At 47.2% G+C, this 27,540-nt stretch overlaps 3 protein-coding genes and 1 non-coding gene across 8 annotated transcripts in view; 2 read left to right on the forward strand and 2 right to left on the reverse strand.

Moving 5' to 3' along the window:
* Positions 1-10,570, forward strand: part of LRRC31 (leucine rich repeat containing 31) — a 28,357-nt gene extending 17,787 nt beyond the window's left edge. The window contains exons 11-12 of the mRNA XM_027902308.1: positions 9,753-9,764; positions 10,559-10,570. The gene's annotated coding sequence lies outside the window, so the exon portion shown is untranslated. The remainder of the gene's footprint in view (positions 1-9,752; positions 9,765-10,558) is intronic.
* On the forward strand, positions 158-9,225 carry LRRC34 (leucine rich repeat containing 34). 5 transcript variants are annotated; one of them, XM_027902314.1, is made up of 11 exons: positions 158-182; positions 464-582; positions 1,422-1,546; positions 1,701-1,765; positions 2,306-2,389; positions 3,400-3,528; positions 4,754-4,849; positions 6,205-6,359; positions 6,434-6,589; positions 7,669-7,795; positions 9,079-9,225. In XM_027902314.1, exons 1-11 carry the CDS (start codon positions 174-176, stop codon positions 9,082-9,084), a joined length of 1,071 nt encoding a protein of 356 aa, XP_027758115.1. In that variant the 5' UTR covers positions 158-173; the 3' UTR covers positions 9,085-9,225. The 5 variants fall into 5 exon arrangements, with proteins under 5 accessions (XP_027758115.1, XP_027758111.1, XP_027758112.1 ...); XM_027902310.1 differs by lacking the exon at positions 9,079-9,225 and adding an exon at positions 8,079-8,470; XM_027902311.1 differs by lacking the exon at positions 9,079-9,225 and adding an exon at positions 8,079-8,470 and having other exon boundaries at positions 1,425-1,546.
* Positions 10,571-10,655: 85 nt separating the features above from the next.
* Positions 10,656-20,364, reverse strand: MYNN (myoneurin). The gene is made up of 7 exons (XM_027902306.1): positions 19,860-20,364; positions 18,068-18,888; positions 16,526-16,685; positions 15,706-15,884; positions 15,363-15,446; positions 14,815-14,901; positions 10,656-14,337 (listed from the first exon to the last, which is right to left on the reverse strand). Exons 1-7 carry the CDS (start codon positions 20,123-20,125, stop codon positions 14,069-14,071), a joined length of 1,866 nt encoding a protein of 621 aa, XP_027758107.1. The 5' UTR covers positions 20,126-20,364; the 3' UTR covers positions 10,656-14,068.
* Positions 20,365-20,970: 606 nt separating this feature from the next.
* On the reverse strand, positions 20,971-21,043 carry TRNAV-AAC. The gene has a single exon. It is a non-coding gene; the product is annotated as a tRNA-Val (tRNA).
* Between the last annotated feature and the right edge of the window lie 6,497 nt (positions 21,044-27,540).

Raw genomic sequence — 27,540 nt, forward strand, 5'->3', positions numbered from 1 at the left:
ACCCCTCCCTGCCCCTCCGGCTGCGGGCCGGGACCTCCTTGGAAACGGGCTCCGTCACCAAACACTGCTCCCCTCGGAGCAGCCCGGTTACCGAGTTTATCCAGCCCCGTTACCGAATTTATCCACCCTCGGCCGGTCCCGCAGGCTGAGCCGGGCAGGAGGAGCAGGAGCTCATGGCTCAGGTAAGGCCTGCGGGGCGGGAGGGGGGGGCTGAGCCGCAGATCGGGGATCGCTGCTCTGATAGCTCAGCCCCTGTGGCACAGCAGGTCAGAAACACCCACCAATCCACGCTTTTCCTGCCGGGATCTGTCACCCAGGTGCTGCACACCGAGAGCTGTCACCCTCTCCAGACCCAGCCCGTTTTTGCTGTTAGACAGATCCCAGCCCCGAGCCCGTTCCCGGGGCTGTTGCTGAGCTGCCACAGCCATGCACGAACGCTTTGTTTTGTTTTGTTTCCCAGCAGGACACGGCGGTTCGTCCGGATCTTCACCTGCACTATGTGCAGGCCTGTCAGAAATTGGGCCAGCCTGAAAACCCCTTAATCGCTCGTGTGCTTCAGGAAGCTGACGAAAATGAGGAAATGTAAGGCATTAACAGTGTGTTTCAGATGCTTTTGAAAGCCTTAAGCGGGGTAGCAGGATGAAGAATTGAACATGAGAAAGTTTGTGCTGTTTCAGGCTTAAAAACAAATCAAATTTAGCATTTACTGCTGAAGTTCTGGTTTGACTCATCTTGACATCATCTTGGCAGAAGTTTGTAGCTATGTATCCTTTCTGGGCAGCTTTACAAGCAGTGAAAACCAAAAAAAAAAAAGTAAAAAATGTACAGGATGGTGACTTTGTGTCCCTTAAAAATGCCAAACCCAGCGTCTAGTCATCCTAACTCCCCTCCTTTTGTCTTGCTCCTGTTTAAAAAGTCTCAGCTGCATCCAGTCACCCTCCAGCTGGTTATGCTTCCCTGAGCTGTCTCTGAATCCTGCCAAGCTACCCAAATTCTCTCTCGTTATGGGACTAGGTGGGGATTTCTCTTGTGGATGCTGCCAGGGTCAAAGCTAATTTTCCTTTAGGCAAAAAACTCCGAGAAAATGAAACAATTTGTGTTAGGTTTTGATCCTGAGGGCAGGATGGAGTAAATACAGGAAAGGGAGCAAGTAAGAAGATGGTGAGGTAACCTCTGGGACAATCTTTATTTCCATCTGCTTTCTGTGCAAGTGTTGTTCTTGCAGCTGTGTGGTGCCTTCAGAAAGGGCAGTGCTGAGGGACAGCTTGAATCCCATTGTCTGTGCTGGTGTTACCAAAGGTGTATAACCATGGGCAAGCTCCTCAGTGAGGGCAAGCACGAGCACACCTCCCATCTGGAGAGGCAACTCATTTCCCTTATCATTTTACCTCTCCCCATATGCTCACATTTTTATGTTGCAACAGATGTACAAAAGGGATCACATTAAAAATAGCTGGAAATAATCACCCAGTGCCCGTGCAGAGAGTTAGAGACGATGATCTGGGAGCTCTTGCCTCTGTCTTATCCCATGCTGCATTTGTCAAAGGTAAGGCTTTTCCATGTGTGTTTGACACTGCTGTGCTAATACAAGAAAACATGATCAGTCTTGATTTCAGTGTTAGTTCTTGTTTCTTTTTGTTTAGACATCAGTGAAATGTAGGCATGCATCTGTCACATTCCCCATTCTTCATCTTTTTCAGGTTTGGATCTTGCTTATAATGTATTGACTGATGCTGGAGCAGAGACCATGGCAACATTCCTCCAGGTGCCAAAGTGATGGTTATCTTTCAGCAACTTGTAATTTACTTGGCCATAGAAATATTTACATGTGGTGTGCTGGAGACAAGAATGCACCGGTTTGGCAAAATTCCATTAGTTTTGACTTTCACACCCCAGTCCATCCTACTGGAATCTTGGGTTGTGTCTGCCTTTTTATCATTGTAAAGCACTGGAATACAGATGGAAAACGGTGAGTTGTCACCTGGTTCCTGTGTTCCTAGAGCTTGGGGGGTGCCATTAAGTTCACAAAATGCACCTCAGCTTGACCACCTGCCTCATTTGGTCATGCTGAGCACATGAGATCCTGGGTGGTTCCTGTAGGCCCCATGAGGACCCCCCCATGACAGGGTTTTGTGCCTTTCCCTCATTATCTGCCATACTTTGACATTCTTTAACTGCTTTTCCAAGTCAGGGGCTGCCTGAAATGCACACACAAAGCTCTGTCCTTTGCTGCATCCCCTTTCTGAAAAGTACAGGTGTGCTCTGGAGTGAACTCTCATTGTTTCCTGCTCTGTTTGTTCCCAAGGAAAACTCCTCCCTGCGGTACCTGAACCTCACGTTTAATGACCTTGGCATGAGTGGGGCAGAGCTGATAGCGAGGGCACTTCATGTGAGTGTTTGTCTGGGAGGTTTGGACAGTGGCATCTCGTTGGGATATTTTTGCTTTTGATGACCAGTACTGGCTGTCCTGCCAACACCAGAGCTGGCTCAAAGGGGCCTCTGTCCTTGCTCCATTCAGCATGTTGCTGGATCACAGGGATTGCCTGTTTTCCCAAGGGGGACCTCAGAAATCAGATTTCCCACAAGGGAAAGTTGCACTGTGCTGCCATTAACACTTGATTATCTATAAAACAATTGTCTATAAAACCCACAACTCTCACAGCTGGATTTTTTTTCTGTGTGAAAAAATGCTAAGCTGCGGGATATAGAACGCCATCTGTTTTTTCCTTTCTTTTTTTCCCCCCAAAATATTGTATTAAATTTGCCTGTGCCTTCATGTCAATATTTGCCTTGATTCAAGATGTCTGAGACGTGTTTTCAAAACTTTGCTTTGCAGCAGCAGCACAAACCCAAGTTTGTTATTTTTGATGTGGCTTCCCAAGGAAATGAGGCTTGTTTGTAAGATTTGTTGTGTTTGTGAAGGAGACTCATGTGAGCTCTTCCTCCTTCACAGTCTTTGAACTGATTACAACTCAATTTGACAGGCCTCCAAGACACTGAGGCTGTGCAGCAGATTGTACAACCCTGGGCTTGTACAATGCTTACCAGCTTTAAATCAGTTTGATAATACACTTTGCATCTCAAATTCCTGCCAATTTAGGCGGAAATGTTTGCCTGGATTATTTTCATGTGAAATTTGTGGGCTTGGGAGAAACAAAAAGTTTTCAAATACTGGAGTTTTGCTTGCAGACTGTGGTGTCTTTGATGCCACCGAGAGGAGCCTGAGCCAACAGGATAGGTTATCACTCAGTTATCTATGTTGTCACTTAGACACAATTGTTCTCAAAGGTTGCTTTGTCTCTGTGTGACAACCAGCAGGATTCACACACAAAAAAGGACAGTGTTGTTTTTCAGGCCATTTTTTTAAAGGAATTTTTTTTTTTTTTTAATTTTATCTAGAGGAACACAAGTCTTGTGCACATGAGAATGACTGGAAACAAAATAGGAGACCAAGGTGGGATGTTCTTTGCTTCGATGCTGCAAAGAAACTCAACCTTGGAGAAGTTGGATCTTGGAGACTGTGATCTGGTGAGTAACCCAGTAAAATGATCAGCAATCACAGAAGTCTTTCAAGGGTATTACAAGGGTCTTGCAGAGCTTAATCAGGAGGGGAATGCCATCTGTTGTCATTGATTTTACACTTTGTGACAGCCAGAGGTAACACAATATATAATAAAGCGTGTGCTTGGAAAGGCATCTTGCACAAAGCACCTGGGGGAGTCAGGACTGATGATATTTCAGAGCCATTGTGTCCCTGGGGATGTAAGTGCTGGTCTGTCACATCCTCTGAGGTTTGTTTCTGCTGCTCACTTCTGTTATGCCAAGTCCTGTGTAACTCGTGTTGAAGGATGGACTTTTTATTCCCTGGAGAAGCTTTTCCTTCTGAAGTGTGCAGTGCTGGAACCCCTGAAAGTCACCCATCCCAAAGCTCTGTTGCTCCTCTCAGAGCTCAATCTATAAAGGACAAAAGCACAGCAGTGCTAAATTGAGTAGAAAAGCACCCAATTGGATCCTGGATGACCTGCATCCTGCTGGAGTCAGCACACAGTGCACAGGGAGGCTCAGGAGGGTTGGAATGGCCTGTGGATCACTTTTAAAAACCTGTATTTTTTTTTCCCTCGAAATTCAGAGTTTGCTCCTAGACTAAGAGGGGGGAATAGTGAAGGTGTTATGAATACATGAACAAGAAAAGTGTAGGCAGTGTAGGATTTATTCAAAAGCTTAGTATGAGTCTTCTTGGTAGGGAGTTGATTGAGAGTTGGTTTGGGTGTGGACCAACCTAATGGAAAGCAGCATAAATAAAAATTAGTGAGCAAACCAGAAGGAAATAAAAAAAAAATCCAGATTGACCCATATCCTAGACTCTCATTTCTCTGTACCACATGGTTGGTACTAAATTTGAATTTACCCAGTGGATGAATGTTGGGGGAACACACATAAGCTGATTTTGTTTCATAAATCAAGAAAACTAAAATACAGGATTGATTAAATGGACCAGTATCTCTGAGATTCATTATTCTTGCTTTTTATTTTCTGAGGTGCCAAGCCATTTGTACTGTTTAGTCTAATTCCACTCTACTCTTCCACAGGCAGTTGACATTGGTGTTGTCAGAAAACCTGTGCTCTGTCTCTGAGCAGTTGATTGTTGTACTCCAGAGGACAGGGAGGCAGAAATAATAGTCATGGTAATTTGGCAGCTTGGTCTGCACATTAAATAGGTTTCTCTTAAGAGTTTGTTTGTTTTCGCTTCCAGGGCCTGGACTGTCTGATAGCAATAGCCAGAGCTCTGATCCAGAACAAATCCCTCAGAGCAATCAACCTAAATCGTCCCTTGCTGTACAGCCAAGAGGTACGTGAGTGACTGTGGGCTCAGCTCAGAGAGGAGCACGAGCCAAGTCAGTGCTGATGTATTTATGGGCACCTGAACTACACAGCCCTCTGGAATTCCTTGCAAACTGAAGCAGATGGTTGCAGAAACATTCTTTCTCATTCTGTGCAGTCACCACCTGCCCCTGTTTAACTAGAATTTAAATTTTTTAAAAAATTCTCTCTCTTGGTACATTTGTTAAATAATGGGCTGATGGAGAGGGGTTGGTATTGGAGAACCAAGTCCTCCTTCTGCTGTCCCGCCGTGGAGTTTCCTGCACTGCTCAGCAAACTGAGGGGGAAATGCTGTTTAGCAGGAAATGAGGGGAAGCACAAAGGGCTGCTGTTTGCCTGAGCCTGAAGAAGAAAGACACTGCAGCAACCCCCCACCCCTTCCCTGGGCTGGCTGGTTTGGCTGTTTCACTCTGCTCAGCTCGTGGCTGTAGAGGGAGTGCTGTGGTGTTCTCAGCTGCCTGGCAGCTCTCAGGTGTCAGTGATAGCAACGGTGTTTTCCTGAGGTCACCAAGGCCAGATCGTCCTCAGTTCCTTAAGGTGAATTGAACAGTGTAAACAGATTTTAGTTGTTTCTTTTCTGCTAAGGCAGGGCTTGATCTGCCTGACTCCAGCTTTAGAAGTCAATTTAAATTACTGCTATTGAAAACAGGGGCCAGTAAGGACCTGGTCTGGATCTGTCAGCTACTATTGCCACTGTTTCCACCTTCAACTCTATCATTTTCTGAGGCCTCTGGGTTGTTCCCTTACTTTTGACTCACAGTACTCACTGTTATTTTCTTAACTAAACATGACAACTCAAGAACAAACTTCCTTTGTCTCACTGTGACAGGACGTAGTTTTTCCCAAAGCAGTCCTGTTTCTTTTTCATAGAATCACAGAATCATTAAGGTTGGTGAAAACCACCAAGATCATTGAGTCCAAACTTTGACCAATCCTTTCTTTTATGAAAGCATAGACGAGCATCAGGACAAAATACTTCCAATGTTAGCAAAGACTGACTCAAACATTCATTTTTTAAAGAGCAATGACTGGAAGGAAAACTGGTCAGACATAATGGCTAAACGTTGATGCTTCTGATGTTTGCACGGATGTCGATAGTACTGTAAATCTGCAAATATCTTTCTAGTATTTTTCTTTTTTTTTTTTTTGTTCATTTCCAGCTTTATCCCAACATGTTGTTTCATGGCTATTTTGATACAATATACAAAATAGAACACTACTGCTGACCAAATCTTGATGTTAGCTGTGTATCTCACTTGTACTGAAGCAAGACCATATTTTATCCCAGAGTTCAGGTGAATAAAACTGAGTGTGTGTTTGCAGGAAGAGACCACAGTCCACATAGCTCAGATGCTGAAGAACAACCCTCCTCTCGTGGAGCTGCACTTGAGCAAGCACGAAATGAAAAACTTTGGTGTAGAGCGACTGTGTGAGGCCCTGCAGGAAAACTCCAGCCTGAGATACCTTGACCTGAGCTGGTGAGAGTCATGACCAACAGCAATTAATTTTCTTAGCATTAATTTTATTTTAAACGCGCGCGTCTCTCTTGCAGTAATAAAATAACCGCCGACGGTGCGAGATTTTTGGGAGAGCTGCTAAAACACAACCAAAGCCTGGTAATCCTGGACCTGAAGGCAAACAGAATAGAAGATCCTGGAGCCACGCACCTGAGTGAGGCCTTGTCTTTGCACAACAGGACCCTGCAGGCGTTAGTATCTGCACAGCTTCCCCACACGCTGCAGGGGTAGGAAACCTGGAGCTGGCAGTGGCAGAAATGGCATCAAAGCTCTGTGTTTGGATGCTGATCAAAATAGTCAGGAAGTTCCAAATGTTTTGGTCTGTTTTTCCTTCTTGGGGAAAGAAAGCTGCGGGTGAGAGATTGGGTGGGATTTGTTTGCTAAGCACAAGGTGAGATGCCCCAGGACCTGTGGGACACCCTGGGGTGCTGGGGGGGAGCCCCAGGTTTGCTCAGATTTCCCACAGCTTTTCCAGCAGCTCTAAGAGGTGTGTGTGTGGGGGGGAAGGCAATTAGATCTGTCAGTTCTTCCTGCATCTCTAAAGAGCAGGTCCCTGTGGGGCACAAAGGCAAACAAGACCTGCAGGCCTTCAGAATTCTGAGATAATCAGATTCCACGCAGGGATAAGGCACTATATTTGTTGGTTCTGATCTTCAACACTTAGGAAAATCCTCTATTTAAGTTTGCTTCCGGGTGAACCCGGCAGAGCTGTAATCTCTCCATCAGGGTGTCTTTTGCAGCCCGTTAAACCCCGGCCGGCAGGATGTAAAAGCTGATCAAAGGTGTTACCTGGAGCCATCAGGTTTAAGTAGCAGACTGAGGAGGTGGCGGCTCTGAGGTGCCTCTGAAAGCCTTCCAGGTTCACTAATATAAAAATAACTGCCACTCCACAAAGATCAAAGCTTAGCCTGGATAAATGCCAAGGCTCGGGCTTCAAAGCAGGCTAGAGATGAGACCTGGCCACCATGGAGCCACTGACACCGAGGAACTCCACAGTGAACAACTTTGGCTGTGTGAGCCTGGAGAAACAAAGCAAGTCACAGTCCAACTGCCTTTGGCAACCTGAAAGGGCTGTTAGAGTAGGACTGGCCTTGATACAATTACAGAATTGTACTGTTAATGACAAATTAATATAAAAGTTCAATATATATTATATAACAATAACACATGGAATAAGCATAAATCATAGCTAAACTCTTATTTTTAAGTAAGAGATGTGAGTTCCATGGTCTGGCACGCACGCTGTGTAACTGTTTTCTCTGTTTGTCAGGTTGTCAGTGGTAAGCTGCAGTATAACTGGCAAAGGACTTACAGCTCTTTCAAATGCAATCAAATCAAACATGATCCTTTCCCATATATACATCTGGGGGAACACATTTGATGAAGATGCCTGTATGGTAAGTGTTTGATTTGGAACTCCTCTGAGAGGGAGGGGCTTGGGTTTTGTTTGTTTGTTCCAATTTCTTTTTACCATCTTTGGGTGGACTACAGCAATTAGTGAACAAAACACCTGATTTACTGGGGTTCTTAAAAATATTTATAACCTGGTGGTGCTGGATTGAGACTGAGTGGAGATCAGCATACTGAAGTGACTGAGCACTCACTGTGTGTTACCTTGTAGAGCCTTCACTGCAGTCAAAGGGAAATGTTACCTGTCATATTCCTGGTTTTATTTTCCAGTCATTTTCCGAGTTAGTTCAGTCGGGTCGCCTGAAGCCCAACTGCACGGACGTGGCCCCGTTCCAGGTGGACGGGCGAGCTCAGCTGGCAGAGCTGTCCCACGGCCTCCACAGGGAATATTACTGGGCCCCACGGCACAGGGTGGTGGCACACAGTGCTGCCAACGCCAGCCTGGCACTGGTAGCTGTCTCAGAATATCTGTGAGTGAGGGATCAGCTCAGTGCACTCCACAGGCCTGAGCTTTGCCTGTCTGGTTTCCAGTAAAATAAATTATATCAGCCTCAGATTTGCTTTATGTTGTTTCTTCAGGTTAAAGTCTAAAAGGAATCTAAAACTGCTTGAAATGGCATAAAGATAAAATACTGAACAAATGACCTTCAAATTCAGTGCTAAATAATAACAATATTAATAATAACAATGCCCAGTCTGTGCAGAGTTCATTACCATGAAAAAGTTCACAGCCAGGCAGAGCACACTGACAAAAGCTGACACCCAGGATTGCTGGGCAGCAAATCAGACCTGCTGCAGAGCAGGATTCCTGGTGGAGCTGAGAGCTTTAGGTAAGTCCATTTGTTACCTCTGTACTCCATATACTCTCTGCTTTTGCTTAGTAATTCATCCACTGGATCTTCTTCCCATTGTGACATTTTTAAACCAAGGTAAGTGAACTTTAGCACTAAGCCATGGTCATGGTGGAACTTCAAAGCTTGTAAACCCAGTTTACTGGGATATACGTGGAATTTTGGTTAACTTGAAGCATGCACTTGTTTCTTGAACTATAAATAGGAACCATAACCAGCCCTAGTGCTTTTATTTCTTCCCATCTCTTAAAAACTGTCTAAAAAACATTTCTGTCATTCTATCCCTGTGGCAGCTCCTGCATGTGAGTTGCATTTAATGGTAGTTAAACATTGTTTAAGGGTTTGGATGCAGACTTTGTGGGAGTTTGGGAATCACTCAGCTTGTTACCTTTTTCCATCCACTCTGCTCATCCCTGCAGAAGTGACTCCATTTATGCTCCTAATAAGAAAAAGTCAGCAAACAGGACAGCAGGATAATCCATGACTGCATCTATGAACTCCAAGTATGAGGGGAAAAAGGTAAGGAAGTAATTTTACCAACAACAGCTGAGAAGCAGCGATGCCACTGCTGCTGTTCTGACTCTGAATTATCACCGTGGGAGCTGTACAGACACCCCTTCCCCAGCTGAAATGACCAAGGCAGGTGTCAGAGCTGTTGTGTTTGTGTGTGGAGGTTTTTTGCTGTTTAGTTGCTTTTTTTCCTTATTGCCCCCCCAAACACAAACGAGTCAGGCTCTGTTGCTCCAAAAAGCAGCCCAAGGGGCCTCAGAGGAAAGCCCAGAGCGGGTCTGTTTGTCCCCCACACCTGCACAGGACCCTCCTGACCTGCAGGCACCGTGCTGAGCACAAAGTCCGTGTGTCACACACTGCCAACACCCTGGCTGAGAGAGGAGCTTACATTTTAACTGCTGGTAAACAGGAAGGACAGAGCGACGAGAACAAAAGTTGAGGATACACTGGATGTGGTTGGTTGAGAAGAATCTGCATGCTGTGAACATTCCTAAGGTTTTAAACAGTTAGATAAGCCTGTATTGGTATTTTCCTCAGTGTTGCTGCTCTGGGGCAGAGCAGATTACACTCTGAGAGTCTACAGAGAGGCCTCTCAGTACTGAGACACTGGTGACAGAATTTCTTGCCAGAAACACCACTAAAAGGCTCAGATTAAGGTATTTTTTTTCCTGTATTATCTTCCTTTCCTTTGTCTGGTGGATGAAGTTCAGACTGATTTCACTGCCCAAATTAACCTTTAATTTACTTGTATGAATGACATTCATTAATCTGCTGTAGCAATGGGGAACCAACTCTACCAAGAGCAGTATTTTACTTCTAGTGACGTGGTTAAGATGGCAACAACATCATACACAAAATGTATCAGGATAAATGGCATCTACTTTCAGAAGTGCTGGTGGATCTGTTTGAAATATTTGCACTCTATCTGACCCCTTGTTTAACAGCAACATGCTCAGCCTGGAAGAGCACTCTGCATTACTGACAATACCCATAACACCAGCTCATGTGTTACAGTTTATTTTTATGTTCTCTAGTAAGAAAAGGCTGCAGGGTAATTCCTACTGAATTCTGTACAAAGAGCTTCCTGAAAACTAACATAATTATTTGTGCATAACCCTGTAATGCTTAAAGAGGTCTGTGCCAGAGACTGTTACTGCTTTTCTTTCTCTGAAAAACCAAACCTTGGCATCTTTGAAGAATTTATCTTGTGTTCTTTGGAACGAGAGAATTTGCACAGGCTAGAAATCTTTTGCCATGTTCTAAGTTATTCCAGTAGCTGAAGCAAGCATCATCCTGCTTTGAAAACCATCTGTCCAGCTTTCTTCACTGAAAGGCAGAATCTTTGCCCCAGTTCCCAAGGGAAGGAAAATGACTGATCCAGAAGGGCAGTGGAGCAGCACAGGTCCCCTCAATCCCCCTGTGAGGGGGGTGTTGTCTGACTCTCTCCCTCCTGCTTTTGGTGCAGTCACAAACAGGAGACACAAGGTGAGGGAAAATTACAAAACAAGTTTATTAAAGTCTAACATAAAACACTTCAGGCTAAATATGTACAACCCCCTCCTTTCCCAGGGGATTATAAAATTGAGAGTTGAGGTATATACAAATAACAGAGGAAAAATTGTATATACATGACATACTTTAAAAATAATTTAACCAAAACAAAAAAAAAATCAGATATTAGTCCTTATCTGAACTTAATTCTGCAAGGCTTACTGAGCCTCTCCGGGATCACAGCCCTGAAATCCTTCATGTGGGACTCATCTGTACTTGAAAACTGCTCTTTTAACAAATGATTTCAGAAAGGTTGTCATGCTTTGTGCCCCCTTACAGGCACAAACTTGGAAGTAAATGTCATACAAGGAGCTATTCTCCCCTAAATATCTCCAAGCAGCCAATTCAGAGATTTCTAGATGCAGAGAAGCTATTCAGGCAAAACTTGCACCAACTTCAGTGCAAAACTGACCGAAACAACAGACAAACAGTGCCATTGTCTCTAAATGACTGTTAATAGAATTATTAAAATTCCTTCTTTCCTCTTGCAAGGAGACGTCTGCCTATGAAAATTCCATGCTTTTCCCTTATTAATCCCTTACAGAAATGACCAATACTGTTGTGAGCCTGGTTACCTCCAAAATGAACCCAGAATCTCTAAGCCTAGGACTGAGATGTGCAGCTGCTTTCCATGCATCTATTGGCAAAAGGTACAGTCCAGACCTACAGCCTGAACACACCTACAAATATATTTATATATATATATATATATACTTAAAATCTATATTCTAGTAAATGAATACAGTTTGTAGAGATCATACCTCAGCAGCTGAGATATCTTCATGAAAAAAATGAGGCTAAAAAATCAAGATTCTCAGATGGGGACTGAAGAGTGCAGGTCACTAAATTATTGCTCCAAGACAAAACTACAAGCCTGTGTATTCTATTAAGAAAGGTTAAAAGTGTTGTCATGTAAAAAATAATGATTATCTTCTTGTCTGTAAAGAAAACTAAATGGCTAATAAAGCAAGTGTTACTGTTATAAGTATCTAAACAAATCCTGTATAAATCTAAGCACTGTATTTTTTAAAAAAGTCTGAAATCTAAGAATACAGTAACAAGCTATAATTTTAGAAATATAAAACCAGTCCAAACAAACATTGTTATGGAATGCATTTTCTACGTAGGAATGTAATTATTTTTTAGGTTTCTTTCCAGAGCTAGTTCTCTCTCATGGTTATTTATCCTGGGCATGTTTATCTTCAGCTACTTTTCCTCAGGGAACAGCAGCACATCGCTAGTTTGTCTTCCAAAGCCGTTTAAATATGGAAGTTATCAGTTGTAGGGTGGTTTTTTTTCTCAGTATTCATGGCTAAGCCTATGTCTGTCCCAAGATTTCTGCTCTATTTTCAGAGAGAGAAAGTAAAGAGGAAGTTTAGGACAAGCTCCACACAGTAAAGATCCCGATCTTTGGGGTTCTTCAGTCTTAAATGGCAAGGCTAAGGAATCCCTCAGGGGCTACAGCAACAAGAGGGGCTAAAAGAGAGGGGAAATGCCAAAGAAACAGGAAAAAAAAAAACAGAGAACTTCATCCTTTGTCCTCTGCCAGTGCTGTGAACATCAGCTGTTCACAAACCTTGTGGGGCAGAGAGACAAAGAAATTAAAGGTCAGGCAGGTCCAGCAATAATCAGCTCCAGTGGATGGAGTGAGAGATTCCTGCATTCAGGATGTTCCCACTGGACATGGCTGTACTCCTGCTGTCCGTGGCAGACTTTATCAGCAAATTTACCATATATTAAAGCATAAAATATCATCAAGCAGCAGGTTTTAAACGTGGCATGTACTAAGATGATCAACACAAAGAAGCAAAAGGTCTCTTACTTTACAACACGTAGGAAAAGAAAAAATAAATCTCTAGTCATGGTCAGGAGTCAAGGGATCACTTGCAGAATATTTAAATGAAATCCTACAAGAAATTTTTCAAGAGCCTGTTTAATTAAGGTGCAGATTAATTATTACTCTGTGTAGAACAAGATCAGTTAAGAGGTATCTCCTATGCTCTTCTATTTAGCAGTGTCTGGACACAAGGCATCAGTGGAAATAAATGCTAGCACCAAGTAAATAACCAACAAGGTAGAGCTTTAAATGCATTGTTGGTACAGTATGATCACTGTTTCATTACTATTTGATGATTGCTTAAATAATGCTTACATTGATTGCTAATGGCACAAACTGGCAAGGTGGAGTAGGAAAGTACTCCTGTGGTCACCTAGTCTTTCATGACCCTACCAAGACACTAAAAACGTTGCTTTTTAAGTATGTCTCTGGCTAGGAATAAAACATATCCTTACATGGGCCTTGCTAGGTACCAGTTTTGTGCATTTACTGTGGACGAGTGACATGAGAGTCAAAGCAATACACTAAAAACTTCAGTTAAAACAAAACCATTCCTGGAAGAATATCCACCTGCTCTGCTGTATTATTAACACTCCTCATGTAGTGTTCACTTACTATTTTCACAGTGAAGGGCAGGATTTATTTCCTCTTCTGTACCTCCTGTCTAGCACAAGAAGCAGCACTACAGTAAAAAAAAAAGGATTATGAAGCTCTCACTGACACCTCACAGATTAAGTCACTGCGTTTTTTTGTCTCATCTACAAAATGCATGTTCCAGCTCTCCTTTTGTTGCTGTTTGTGCCAAACCCGGGGCTGTTTAGGGATATGAAAAATAAATCTGGGACAAGATATGACAGTGCTGGATTGACTTAAACAAACAAACAAACAAAGGCAACTTGTTGGAAAGAAGACCCAGTAGTTTCTATGCCATTAGGACTCTCTGACTTGCCACGCTACAGAAAGAACTTAACCTTCCCTTACTTGTCTTGTCAGGAAAATACACCCAAACCTTTCCTTCCCTCTGGTCAGGCTTCACCTGCAGATGGCACTTGTGGCAGCCAGCAGCAAATCTCTGCAAGCACCTCAGCAGAGCCCTGACCGACCTTCCCCATGGACCATTCCAGCACCCTGCAGTGCAGGCTTATGAATACAGCAAATTACCGCTTCCCCTTGCACCTCCGGGTCAATACTCTTAAAACTATCAAATATGGCTTAAAATATCTGTTCTCAAGTGACATTGTGACACATCAAACCAGCAGAAAACATGGGAGGAGATCTCCAAAACACGACAGAGAATTCTTAAGGCAGGTGTTGCTGGAAAGGAATTGTCTCCTGGAAATCAGTGTTAACCGCAAATAGAAATCTGATTGTAGATTAGCACAATTCAGCACTGCCCGATGGAAATGCCTCACAGGTGTCTTTACACCGAGGGAAAACAAAGAACAAGTCCAATTCAAAGAGCGTGACTGTTGGATCATGTGCATTTACCAGACGTCTGGGGGTTTGCTCTGTCAGTACAGCTGCTGCAAGAAAATGAACTGAGGTTCTGAGTATCCAGTCACAGCAGATCTCAGCAGTGTTTCTGATGAAGGGGACTGGCTCCCCGTCACGGGAAGCAGCATCTGGTGCTCTTCAGTCCCGATGGGAAGAGGAAGTGCTAAAGACATCTCAGAGGGCTTCACATCTATGGACTCAGACAAAGGGCTCTTCTGACTCTGAATGGGTTCTTGTTCATTGGAAGAATTATCAAGTGCATTAGAATCAGGGGGAGTTTCAGGTCCTGACGGGGAAAAACAAACAAAAAAAAAAAGAGATGTTTAGAAGTTCCTGTGCAAATTCTGCAAATTCCCTCTCAGCTGACTGTCAAAGCCAGCAGTTGGGATGCCAGTGGCTTCCATGTGCTGGAAAGCCACAGCAAGTTGTGAGTGCAGAGTAAGCACTGGGAATCACATCTGCTGCTGCTTGTAGCGTGGCAGCTAGAGGGATGATGCATTCCAACCTGATCTCTACTTGGCATGGTACAGGAGATAACAAATCCTTAACGTCCCAGTGAATGAAGGACCTTTGGAAAAATGTAATTGTGAAAGTTTCCTTGAGATTCCCCACCCCAGAAAATCTTGGAGCCAGAGCCACCGCCAAGCTACTGTCCAAAAATCTTTTATTTTCTAATTTTAGGGCTGCATGAGCAAAAAGATTTATTCAGCACTAGAGGCAAAAGAGCTGATGTAGTTCCTCAATCTTTGCACAGAGAACTCACCTGCATGAACTTTCATTTTGTGCTTCTTTAGATTTTTTATATCTGTGTAAGAATTTCCACACATTTCACAGATAAATGGTCTTTCACCTGAAAAATATTGGTTTGGTAGTTAGAACAACCTTGACATTGAAAGAAAATACAGTTAGAGATGTACAATAATGGATTTCAATGCTGGATTTTAAACCACAACTTTATAACTCTTATTTTGTCTGTCTGTATTCGGATTAAAATTGCTTCCAGAATAACAGTTTAAAATAAAGCAAGAAGACCTTGAACATTTTAAGTAAAGCCTTGATCATACATCAACATCTACGCTGGTTCACAGACACTACTCTCAAAAAGGCAATTAAAAAAAAAATGAATGAGTTTTTTCTTCACATTATGTTAGCCCAGAGATGCTTAAATTAAAAAACTCTGCTACTTTCAGGTCATAAATTAAGAAACTCTGCTACTTTCAGGTACAGCCCAACAGTTTGCATTTTAAAGGCAAAAGGGTAAAAGGTAGAATATAATTTATAGTGCAGGAAGCAGCTTGTCTGAAAACTGACCTGTATGGGACCGAAAATGTTTATTGAGCTCTCCAGAGGAAATAAAACTCTTTTCACAAATGCCACAGATATATGGCTTCTCTCCTAAAGGAAACACGAGGACTTTGTTATTTCAATACATAAACCAGAGTACACAAACAGAACAAATCAAAATGAAACAGAGGTATGTCCAATGGGAGAAAGAGCTCCCTAAACTGGAATCAGAGTTAAAAAACATAAGAAAGGAGCTGGATGCCAACTCCAGAGGTAACTTGTGTGTCATCACCCATCTCCAACCCTTCTGCAGGATCCAGGCCCGTTTGTGCTCCGTCCCTTCCAGCTGTGGGATCCTGTCCCCCCTTACCGGTGTGTTTGCGGGAGTGGGTGATGAGGGAGCTGGAGACAGCGAAGGCTTTCCCACAGCTGTCACACACGTAGGGCTTCTCCCCGGTGTGGCGCCGCACGTGGTAGGTGAGGGTGCTGGCCTGGGCAAAGCGCTGCCCGCAGCGGTCACACACGTACGGCTTCTCCCCGCTGTGCTTCCTGGAAAACAGCACCCCAGTCACCTCCAGGAGGGAAGGGAAGCAGCACCCACTGCTGAGGAACCTGCCTGTCAGTGCTTCATCCCCGAAGCTCCTGCTGCTAACGGTCTGTAACAACTGAGCCTGGTTTGACTCTGCAGTTCTCGCCGAGTGAAACTCACGGGCTGTTCCGTCTGGGATCAGCACATCCCTGAAATACAGGCCCTGCACGTGTAACATGCGCCATGGGAACTCAGCATGCTTTGCATTTTAGTGCAAGACAAGATGACAATTCCCAGCAAGGGAATGCCATTCCTGCTCCTGCCAGCAATGCCGAAAGCCACGCACAGACAGCAGCGAGAACTGCTCTGTCACTCCCCACCAGGGAACTCTCTCCTCTGTGGTGCTGCAAGGACTTTGAAACAAACCACAAGGATACCAGTGCACAGGCTGCAACACTCATACAGCACAAATCTCCTCCCTAACGAGCAAGTACATCCATGGAATTACTCTGCCAGGCACTGCGAGAGAAGTGCCACGAGAAAAGAGGGAGGAAACGCCAAAATTCCGTGAATGTGTAACCCTTGCTCACACTGGAGTAAAGGGTTCTATTTAAACAGACCCAAGGAGGACAAGCATTTGCAGGATCTCCCCTGTGCCCACCTGGCGTGAATCTTCAGGTTGCTGGAGGTCGCGAACTGCAGGTTGCAGACGTCACATTTGTAGGGCTTCTCCTCCCCGTGATGCATCCGGCTGTGGAACACCAGCTGGCACTTCTGAGCAAAGCCCTTGTCACACAGTTCACACTTGTATGGCTTCTCCCCTGGTGAAAAGGAACACCCTTGTGCTCTTTGTGTTCACCTAAGAAAGCTTTGCAGTCCATGACCCGAGCGGGGCTCAGGTGTCTGATCTAATACTTCTTACAAATAACATCTTGGGACATCCTGTAATCAGCCCACCGAAGCGGAACGTGCTCGGAGCACAGAGGATAACAAGACTGTTTTGTAACACATTATGTTTGTGAAAAGAAAAAAAAATGTTTTTAACAGTGCCACTTTCTCCACGTTATTTTAAGAATGCTGCTACTGTGTTTTAAGACTTTCTGCCAGTTATGTCTGTCCATCATTCAAAATATTCAAGATGAACCAGTAAATCATCTGCTTTTTCTTGCCTGCCCAACAGCAACAAGTCTTCACTGTACAGCCTAATGCTCCCTAACTTCTTGTCAGTGTCTGCTGCAGGTACTTCTCTGACTAGTCATGTTTCCTTACTGCTGAACAGTCTCCTGCAAGGGCTTGTGCAACTCTGCAGTCCCAGATGACAGTAAAAAAATGCCTTTCTCTGCCATTCTGTGGCAGTGCATGATCAAACCACAAACTCAACAACTCACAAGTATACTGGGTGCATAAAAACTTCAAAACGAAAAGTATTAGACATCTAATGTGCCACGTAGCAACCAAGACCATGGAATTCCCTACCCACTCATGCAGAAATTCCCAGGACAATACCCTCAGAAGTACAAAGTACAGCTGACATTCCTACCGGCACCATCCCTGAATTCTGCTCACAGTCAGGCTCCAGCAATTTCTTGTTCATCATCTTTTTAAGTCAGGCATGTTGTTTTAAAATGCTTAAGTGTTTCTACCTGATTTCTTTTTGATGCTTGATATGACACAAGCTCCTGGTAATGTTACTGAATGCACCATCACACGTTCCAGCTGTATGTTTTACTAAATAAAATCCCAAATGCTGTAGTAATTCAGCCAACCTCCCCACCTATTTCTGAAGACATTAAGGGACAAGTTATTTGGAACAAGATCGTATTTTTTCCCCACTTTTTTTCTCAAACATACATTGTGTTTTAAATTTTAAAAAAAAAGCAACAGGAATTGTAGTATCAAGTACAGCAAGGCTTTCATGCTCTACTGACAGCAGCTTTTGACATTCCATCACTCTACAGAGCTAAAGGCAGCTCTTCTGAGTCTCTCCAGAAACCAAGATGCTCAGACTTACAAAGTCCTCTCTAGCTACTAAAAGCAGAAACTATGACTTTGTACTGAAAAATGCTACCAGGATATCAGGACTACCCCAACAAACAACATTTCAAGAGGAAGGAGTCAGAACGCAAAGATCTTCCTAGTCCTGCATTCACACAATCCCGCGTGTGATTCCAGGCCTCCGCAGCCCACGAGGCCGAAGTCTTACCTGTGTGAGTTCTTACATGTGTTTTCAGCTGGTTGCACTGGGTGAATGCCTTCCCACACAGCTGACACACGTAGGGCTTCACCCCCTTGTGTATCCTCATGTGGCGGCGGAGGCTGCTCGCCTCCGAGAACACCTTCCCACACGTGTTGCACACTGGCTTGGCTTTGGAGTACTTCTGGTCCAGCTCCTCTCCCGAGCTCTCCAGCTGGTAAGAGCCCTTGTCGCTGGCTATGTTGGACATGCAGTGCTCCTTCAGGGCACAGCTCTGCTGAGGCTTCCCCCGTTTCTGTTTGGCTGCCACGGTCTGGGCCAGGATGTCCTGCGCTGCCAGCGTCTCGCTCTCCCCCACGGCCGCCAGCTGCAGCTCGGAGCTGTCGCTGCCCTGGGCAGCCTGCTCTGTTATCTGGGTGGCCAGTTTGTTCGCATCTAAAAACATCTCCATGGACGTGTTCTCGGTCACGTCGTTCTGGTACGGCAGGGATTTATTCTCTGCGCTTTTTGGGGGGCTGAAATTCTTCTTCCGCTTTTTGGGTTGAGGCGATTTCTTGTCCAAAGCTGCTTTCTTTGCCAGGGGTTGAACCAGCTCTGCAGCAGCAGCAGCAGCAGCAGCAGCAGCATCCGCTTTCTCCCGATTACTGTAATCTCTGAGAGTCAGAAGGCAAGTCTGCTGATTCATTTCAACGTTCCCAGTGATGCTGGATGTCTCTGTGGAAGAGGGATTAGCAATAAAAGCAAAGTCCTCCATCTTGATCTTGCACTTAGTGACCACTTCTTCCACTTTGAGATAGTCGGCAGCCTGGTGAATCTCTTTGACATTCCAGCTGCAAGAGAACAAGGCTTGGGTGAAACATTCTGGACAGATTGTTCTGCACCGACTCTATCACACACAGGGACACAGAGCTACTGAGAAGTTACACTGTCAGAAAATATAACTTTGAGACCACACAGCGAGCTCCAATCTCTCAGTGCTGCAGCAACACAGGGCACTAAACTGTCAATTCCTCCTGAGCTGAAGTCATTGTCTAGTGGGGTCTGCACACCCTCAAACTGAGGATTTTATTTTCACAGCACAAAGTGACAAAACACTGGAGAATAAAATGCACAAATTACCATCCCATAATCCTTCTGGCAAAAGCGGCAGGTAATTCACCAGCAGCACATTCACCTCAGCAGTTCTGTGAGACAGGTACTAATCTTGTTTTATAAAACGATCTACCAAGAGTCTTAACTCTGTATCAGCTGCACACAGACACCACCACCACCTCATTTAAACCACTACACCCTGTTTTTCAGTTCCTACAACACAGGCCTTGATGGGGGCAAACGCTTTTTCTGTGACTCCTTTTGTAATATGAGATTTTAAGTAACGGATCATGCAAATTCTGACAAATGTGATCTTTTAGAATCATGCCTGTCCTCATCTATTCCTCAGACTCTACCACACACAGTTTCTGTGTGTTTTTGCAAAAAAAAGACTACTGTAATTCATCTCCAGAAAGAACACACTGGTCCTTCCCTCTCCTGGTAATGGTGCAGGATGTTTAACCCCTTCTAACCCAGACAGAAAGAGCGAGAGACTGGAACTATCTACCAGTGAAATTTCAGACAACATCCCTTTGTTTTGGCACTCCCGTGGCACGTGGAGTTTTAAAATATGCAAACAGACGAACTTCAAGTTGTTAATATGTATCACATCCATTGTTTCTCCTGAACTTCCCACAAAGAATCCAGTTCTGGCTTGCCACAAAGTTTATTTCCCTACTCCCTTCCCTCCTCCAACAGTGTAAATTACCTGTCAAGGTTTAGGTTTCCCGTATAAATAAATTCCAGGAGCTTTTGGAAGCCATCAGCTTTCACTTGAGTCTGATCCAGCACAACATTATTGTCGGATGCGTCCCTGTAGAAGGCCCCGAAGTACTCGCTGAAGGAGGCGAGCACGTTCCTGTGCGCTTTGAACTGGCACTCCCCGATGACCACGGTGCAGTCGCAGAGGAATCCGGCCTCTCGCTGCTTGTTCAGCCTCTCCAGCAGGTGCTCACAGTGATGGGAATACTGCATTTTGAGGACGCGCTGCAGCCGCTTTGTTCTGACCTGCGAAAGCACACACACAAAAAATTATTTATGTGCAAGACGCCACTCTGTTTTGCCCTCAACAGTTAATGATTACAGAAGAGTCGGTGTCCGTGATCACCGACGGCAGTTCGAGCAGCAGAGGGATGGAGGATCCTGCTGTTCTGGGGGAGCCGCCGGTTTTAGGACGGGAGGCGGGGGGGGGCGGGCAGAGGTTTTGTGCTGCCCCGGCCCCGCCGGGCTCAGCCCCGCAGCTGTCCCGCCGTGTCACACCGGGCTGGGGGAGCGCCCCAGCTCCGACCCCGCGGCTCGGACCGACCCGTGTACCGGGCTCTGGGCGCTCATCGGGGCATCCCCGGGCCGGGCTTTGGGGCCGCCGAGGGAGCGAACGAGGAGCGCGACCCGCAGCCCTCCCGGCCCGGCCCCGCCGCCGGACGGCTCGGAGCCCGCAGCGCCCTCCCCGGCCCCGCGTTCCCCGCTGTCCCCCCGCGTTCCCCTCTGTCCTCTCGTGTTCCCCGCTGTCCCGCCGGCCCGGCCCGGCCCGGCCCCCGCGCACCTGCGGAGGGAGGGAGGGAGGGAGGAGGAGGGAGCGCTGCCCTCAGGCCGCCATGTCCCGCTGACGCCGCCGCCGCTTCCGGGACGCGAGTTCCGGCCGGGGGCCCCTCGGGAAACCGGGAAACAAGCCGGGGTTAATGTGATGATCCCGCCGGGCAGCGCCGCGGGTTTAATTGAAAGAACTCGGGTGTATGGGTTTAGAAACCGAGAGCGGCGCCCTGGTCGCTGAGGGGAAAAAAAAAAAAAAAAAGGGAAAGGAAAAAAGCCACCTTGGCGGGTGTTTCCGCCCGGTTTCGAACCGGGGACCTTTCGCGTGTTAGGCGAACGTGATAACCACTACACTACGGAAACGCCGCTGTATGCGAGTCTTCATGGTTATCCCCAAATTCGCTCCCTCCCCGCCCGTCCTCGCTGTCTCCTCCGCGACCTCCACGTCTCATCCTGCCCCGCGGAGTACCCAAGGTAGCGGGATCGGCGGGATCGGCATCCCAAGGGACCCGTCAAGCACCCCATACTCCCCTGCCTCCCGTCCCCTTTCTCCCCGCAGCGCCCGCAGGTCACCCCCAAGCGCGGGGGCTCCGGGGGTGTGCTGCCCACACACACCGGGAACGACATCCATGTGAACGGGGAACTTCGAGGAGGAGAAGGGGAGTGTTTGGCTTTGCTGGAAGGGCAGATGAACGCCAGGCAGCGACTCCTCTGCAGGCCTCTCGCTGCAGTGGAGAATGTGGAAGAGACTAATCCTGGATTTTCTACTACATCAGGCACTAAAAATTCGTGATCTTGGAAGAAGCTACAGAAGGGAACTTGGTTTTGCCATCCTTTTCAAAAGGAAACACAAGCCAAACCCCCGCCGGTTGGACGAGTAAAAAGAGCCGAGAGAAATGAAATAGGAAAGACTCCAGAGTGACAGGGAAGGGAAAGGGGAAACCAAAGAAAGCTGGAAGCAAGTAGCAACAACGTTCTGTTGAGTTTTGGCAGTGGCAGCTACAAAATTTCTTAATGCTACTGCTGTCATCGTGCAGAGGTTTCTGATGGCTGCAAGGATGTGTGTGCAGAGGGGTGAAAAAATGAGCATCCTTAATAGCCCTTTTTGTGCTTGTAACATCTCCCACGTCCATGTGGAAAAACACTTCTGGGAATCCACTTCTGCACAACTGTAGCACTCAGCGTGACTTTGACATTGCAACCCACCCCCATATCTTCCCAACACAGATAACACAATAACACAGTAACATAATTACACCCATTTTGTTCCTGCAAGATCTTCAGCAGTCCCCGAGGATTAAATTTTAATAACAGTAAACAAGCTAATAAACCACAGTACAAATTAACTAATGCATATGTATTGCTATTGATATTATAATATTTTCAGTCTCAGCTTGACAACCATGAAGGAAGGAAGGTCCTGTTTAGGTCACATGCTATAACCTTCTCCAAGGAGCTGAATGGTCTCAGCTATCACAGCTGCTGAAGTTGCCTGGATTGTGAACACGTCAAATGTATTTCCAGTATTTTTTTTCCAAACAAAACACATAATTTAGATATCCACATTCCCAATGTCCTTTACCTAGGACAACCCCAGAGTACCTTGACCAAAGGGAGATGCCATGAGACTGGGGTGGAAAAGTACCTGTCCAATCCCACTGTATTTTGTTTGATTCCTGTAGGTATCCAAAAAAGCATGGGATTGTCACATTCTGGAGAGATGTGAGGCTGTGGGGAAGAAATGGCACAGCTGTTCCCTGAGGAGACTGATGTGCCAGCACTGTGCCTGTCCAGGCTGCTCCTTGCCCCCTGTTATTTCCCAGCTTGACCTGGACAGCTGTGAACTTAAAAAGCACCGAGCACGGATTCTCAAAGAAAGTGGCACATCTTACATCACCAGAGCTGAGAAGCTGCTTGGACGGGGCACAGAAGTAAAATGAATTATGTGTGCCTCAGGCTCAAGGAAGAGATGACTAATAATCTTAGTGAGATGGAAAAAACTTAATGCCTTCAGTGAAATTACAGTTCAGAATCAAAGGTTTAATTGCCCTGAAACCCTCTTTTAGTGTCCTGATGTTGGCACAGAGTTATCAGTGATTGACAAGCTCCGCTCCAGTTCTATCATGAATGAATTATCCTCATGTTGGCGTAAGGACTTACTCCCACTCCAGTCCTTTCTGCTGTTTTCTGGTGGCCTCTTCCCTGGAATTAAGTTGAATTCATGGTCCCAGGAGGTGTTGGGGTGAAAGTCAGAGCTCCTCCTAATAAGAAGCTTTCAGTTTGGACAGAAGGCATCTCTCTTCCCTGAGTGCCTCCCAGCTAATTATTGTGTCAGAATACAGGGAGGCTGAGCCTAAAGCAGGGCACAGAAAATGTCTCTAAAATACATATGACTTATAACAGATTCTACTTAACACTTCATGGAAAATAACCTGAGATTACAGTTACCTGGGAGCAAGAGTCTAGGGGGAACACCAAGAAAAATCGTTTGGCACAGTTTATTCCTAGTTAGTCCATGAATACGTCTTTCTGAACAGGTGTAAAATACTTTTTTTGAGAGGCTCTTGACCAGAGCTATAATGAACAGCACATGTATGACTAAAATTGAGAAGACCAAGAGCTCTACACCATCGCTTTACACTCCGTTGTACCTGCAGAACTGCACTGCCCGGGAACGCCTTTGCTTTTCCATGGAAATCTCAGTGCCAGAAAGCAAACACGCTAAAACCTCCCTGAGGAACGTGATGCAGCAGAGGGGAGGCAGCCGTGTCCGAGGGGGAGTGCTCCAGGAAGGGGGTCCTTCAGGGAGCATCCGCCTGGCACCGACAGAGGTCACGGCAGAGACAAACAAATACCCTCATCCAATGGAGCGCGGGGGGCTGGCACAGCCCTGCTCCGGGGAGGAAGGCGAGATCTGTTCCCGGCTCCTCATCCAGGAATCCTCGGCTGGGACGGGCAGGATTCGAGTGTGGACCCGAGCCCTTAAGTTCAGCCCCCAGGCACCAAGTCGTGGCCCTAAACCCCAGACACCAGCCCCCAAAATCCTGGCACCAGCCCCTAAATCCTGGCAGAAGCCCCCAAACCCCAGGTACCAGCTCCCAAATCCCCCAAACCCCGCTCCAAGCCCCAGGCCCGGCTCCGTGTCCCGGTTCCCTGTCCCAGATCCAAGCTCCATTCCCGGATCCCGGCCGCGATGAGGGGCGGGCGCTCTCCTGATCCTGATCCTGATCCCGGTCCCGGTCCCGATCCCGGTCCCGGTCCCGGTCCCGGTCCCGGTCCCGGTCCCGGTCCCGGTCCAGGCGCGCTCCCGCGAGCACGCGGCGCGTTCCAAACTCCCGCCACTCCGCCTGTCCCGCCCCCTCCTCCCCCTGTACCCAATGGCGGCGGAGGAGGGCGCCCCTCCGACCAATGGCAGCGCGGCGGGCGTGGCCGCGGCCCTTTAAGAGGCGGCGCGAGGCGCGCTCCCCGTGCGCGCCGTGTGGGGAGGCCCCTCGCTCAACTAACCCTAATGGCGCCCGCGCTCCCCGCGCCCGCCCGCTGTTTTAATCGCTGACTTTCAGCGGGCGAGGGGAGCGCCCGGGGGAGGGCGGGGGGGAGGAGGAGGAGGAAAGGGGTCCGGCAGTAAAAAACGTCAGCGAGGGGGCTCCTCACCCCGGCCCGCCCTGGGGTCCCTTATCCCGTAGCCCGGAGCGCTCCCGCCGCCGCGCCGCGCGGAGGCCGCGGTCGGCCGGCCCAGAGCCATTGCCGCCGCGAAGAGCTCGTCTCTGTCAGCCTCGGCGACGGCCGGGAGCGGACAGGCAGTCCTCCCCAGCCCCGGGCAGTCGGGGGTCCCAGCACAGCAAACCGGGAGCGGCGCCTCCGGGCCGGACGGCCGCGGCTCCTCAGCCGTGGGGTGCGCGGCCGGCGCCGCCCCGACACCCCCCAACCCCCCCCATCCCTACAACACGGTCCGACCCGCCGCGCTCGGGGGGGAGGGGGGTCTAGGCGGCCCCCTCGGCTCTGCTGGGCCGGCCGGGGACCCCAAAGGGAGCCCCCAGGGCGTGGGTCCCCGCTGAGGTTCGCTGTGTGCCCCCCGGTGCGGGATGCCGAGATCTTATCAGGGAGAGGGAGCCCTGAGGCCATGGGAGCTCGGAAATGCCGCATTTAACGCATCGACTTTGGGAAATGTCCTACTCGTCGGTTTCTAGAAGCGCGGGGCTGAATTTGCGGAAACATGCGAGGCTGAGCAGCGGGGACAAATATTTCGCTGAGGTGTGGAACGGGGATTGTGAGGGGAAAGTGTTGGGGCTTGTCCCTATTCCTCTCTCTGCTGAGGCCTTGGCGCTGCCGTGAAGAGAACCTGCCCTTGGTGTGCCAGGCACAGCACCAAACCTGCCTGAGATGTGCCAGGCACAGCACCAAAACCTGCCTGAGATGTGCCAGGCACAGCACCAAAACCTGCCTGAGATGTGCCAGGCACAGCACCAAAACCTGCCCGAGATGTGCCAGGCACAGCACCAAAACCTGCCCGTGCTGTGCTGAGCCACAGACCTGTTTTCCAGAGGGAGGAGTGCCCAGAGCCCACCTTGAGCCATCACGGTCATGGGAATGGGCTGTTCAGATACCTGTGCTGATAAATTCTGGCCACAGGCCGGACCTTCTGGGTACCAACCACTTGCAGAAGGTTCCCTGGAGCTGCCGGGGCGATGGAGCTGAGGGTGCCCCATCCCAGGCCTCAGCAGGGAACAGACGTGGCCCTACAAACCTCGGGCATCACTCTGTGCTCACATTTACCAGCCCTTTCCACAATTTCCTCAGCGTTTGACCAGTGCCATCTTGTGGCCTCCTTTTCTTTGTGCTAAGGACGGGAGTGGACTTGGGTACTTAAATTTTTTAATTCTCTTCGAAAGAAACCTTCTGCTGCCAGAGTAAGTAGAAATGGGAGGGTCCGACCCCGCACACTTGAGGATGTGTAGGTCCTTTCTGGTAGTGGAATCTGAATGTTGCTTAATCAACCCGATCCAACTAAAGCTAGCACTGGTTCTGCCACTGGTAATGTTCTTTCTTGGTTCAAACAACTGTGTTTTCACTGTTTTATCTTGTTTCCAAGCAACAGCTTTCACTTAGCATCAAATAATTCATTTCAGACTCGTGACTAAACATGCAAAGCCAAGATATTTCATGTGCTTACTACGTTTTTCAAATGAAACTTGCCTTGTCTTACAATTCTCTGAGAAAAGTCTTGTCTCCTAAATGTACCTGGTTTTGTGGCATTTACAATGTTGTTTGTTTTTTTTTTTTCAGTGTCACTTCCAAAAGAGACAATAAGCTTAAACTGCCAAGTTTCTGCATGCGTGAAAAAGTATCAGATCCACATGTCAGAGAAAAAAAATGCTAAGGAACAGAGAGCTTGGTCTACTTTTGTTTCTATGTATTTGTGGAAGCAAGGAATACCGTGGAGTGGGATATTGTTGCAGGGACTACAACAAAGGGAGCTGTTGCTACTGTTTCTGAACAGTCTGCGGGTGCCCTCCTGTCCCCAGCGAAACAGTGAAAGGTGTGGCTTTTTAGGAATGAAAAAAGAAGCTGTCGGTGATGTTTCTCCCCTGAAGAGTTTAAAACCGTTCCCAGCTGTGTCAAAGGAACTTTATTCAGTGTCTCCCCTCCAAGCAGAACTCCCCCGTCAGAGCCAGCACCTCAGGGAGTAGCTCCACCTCCGAGCTTGAATTGTGTGGCATTGAGTTGATTTTCTTCCCTCAGAGCGTAAGTGCTTTTCTTAGGATCTCTAGATTTGTTTTTTTCTTTTAAAAAATCCAGTAGTTCGTTTGAAGCTTGTTTGCACCGAGAAGTTTGTGATCAGGTGATGATTTTTGGGAGAAGAGGGGCTCTTGTGCTCCGTGGTTATGGGAGCACATTTTTGAGGTTCATATTCTGGGCTGCCACACAGTTGGTTTGGGATTTGGGGCTTTGCATCCTGGGTGACTTGCTGAGTGCCAGATGCTCGGGAACTAACACCAAGGTGTCAGGAGGTTCTGTGGGAAATGTTTGGACAGTGAGCTTTGAAGGAGGGGTTGCTGGTGTCTGCTGAAGGTGTTCTCACTGCTCGAGGTCGGTCACACATCTGCTGTACCAGGTTGGGCACATGGACAGTGCTCTGGCCAAAGGTGACACAGCACTGCCTGAAACCCCAGCAGCATGAGATGACCTCACTGCACTCGTGTGTGCCTGGGGATGCCTTCCTTTTGCACGGTTACCTCTTAGTGTGCTGTTCCCAAACACCCCCGAGTTTTCTGTCCCTGTGGGAAATCGCTCCTCTTCTGGGGAGAACCGAGAAAAAAAATCAGCACAGCATGGATGAAATCCCTTAGGAGATCCCATGGAATTGAGAGGATAGCAGGAGGGGTAACATTACCATGCTTGTGCAAACAGCCCCCCTCTGAGGGTGTCTGGGGAGCTGACAGATGCGGAGCCCTTGAAGGGACCACTGTAACTCTACCACGTTTTCAAGTGCACATTTCTAAGCACGAAATCCCAGCCAGGGCTGATTCCAGCTGTGGTGCTGTGTGGCAGGCAGGGTCCTGAGTGTTCCACTCCTGGCTCTGCCTTCAGCCACCTCTCAATGTTGTTACCCTTTCCCACCCCCTGAAGAACTTGCTGTATGGAAAAGCAGCAGGATTTTGTCTTACATTACTCTTTCATTACTCTGTTTCCAGTTTACATTTTAGCTTTCTTGCATTAGTTTAAAAACAATCACGCTTGTTTGGGTTGTGTGTGATGTGTCGGTGCACAACAAACCAACCAAGTCAGGTTTTAATCAGTTCAAGAGGTTTGTATGCAAAGATGGACAAACTTAGGCAAATTAGAATAGATTCACGTGTCAG

Source organism: Empidonax traillii, unplaced genomic scaffold (genome assembly GCF_003031625.1).
Source record: "Empidonax traillii isolate 1590-97213 ecotype Southwest subspecies unplaced genomic scaffold, ASM303162v1 scaffold862:size387690, whole genome shotgun sequence".
Taxonomy (NCBI): Eukaryota; Metazoa; Chordata; class Aves; order Passeriformes; family Tyrannidae; genus Empidonax; species Empidonax traillii.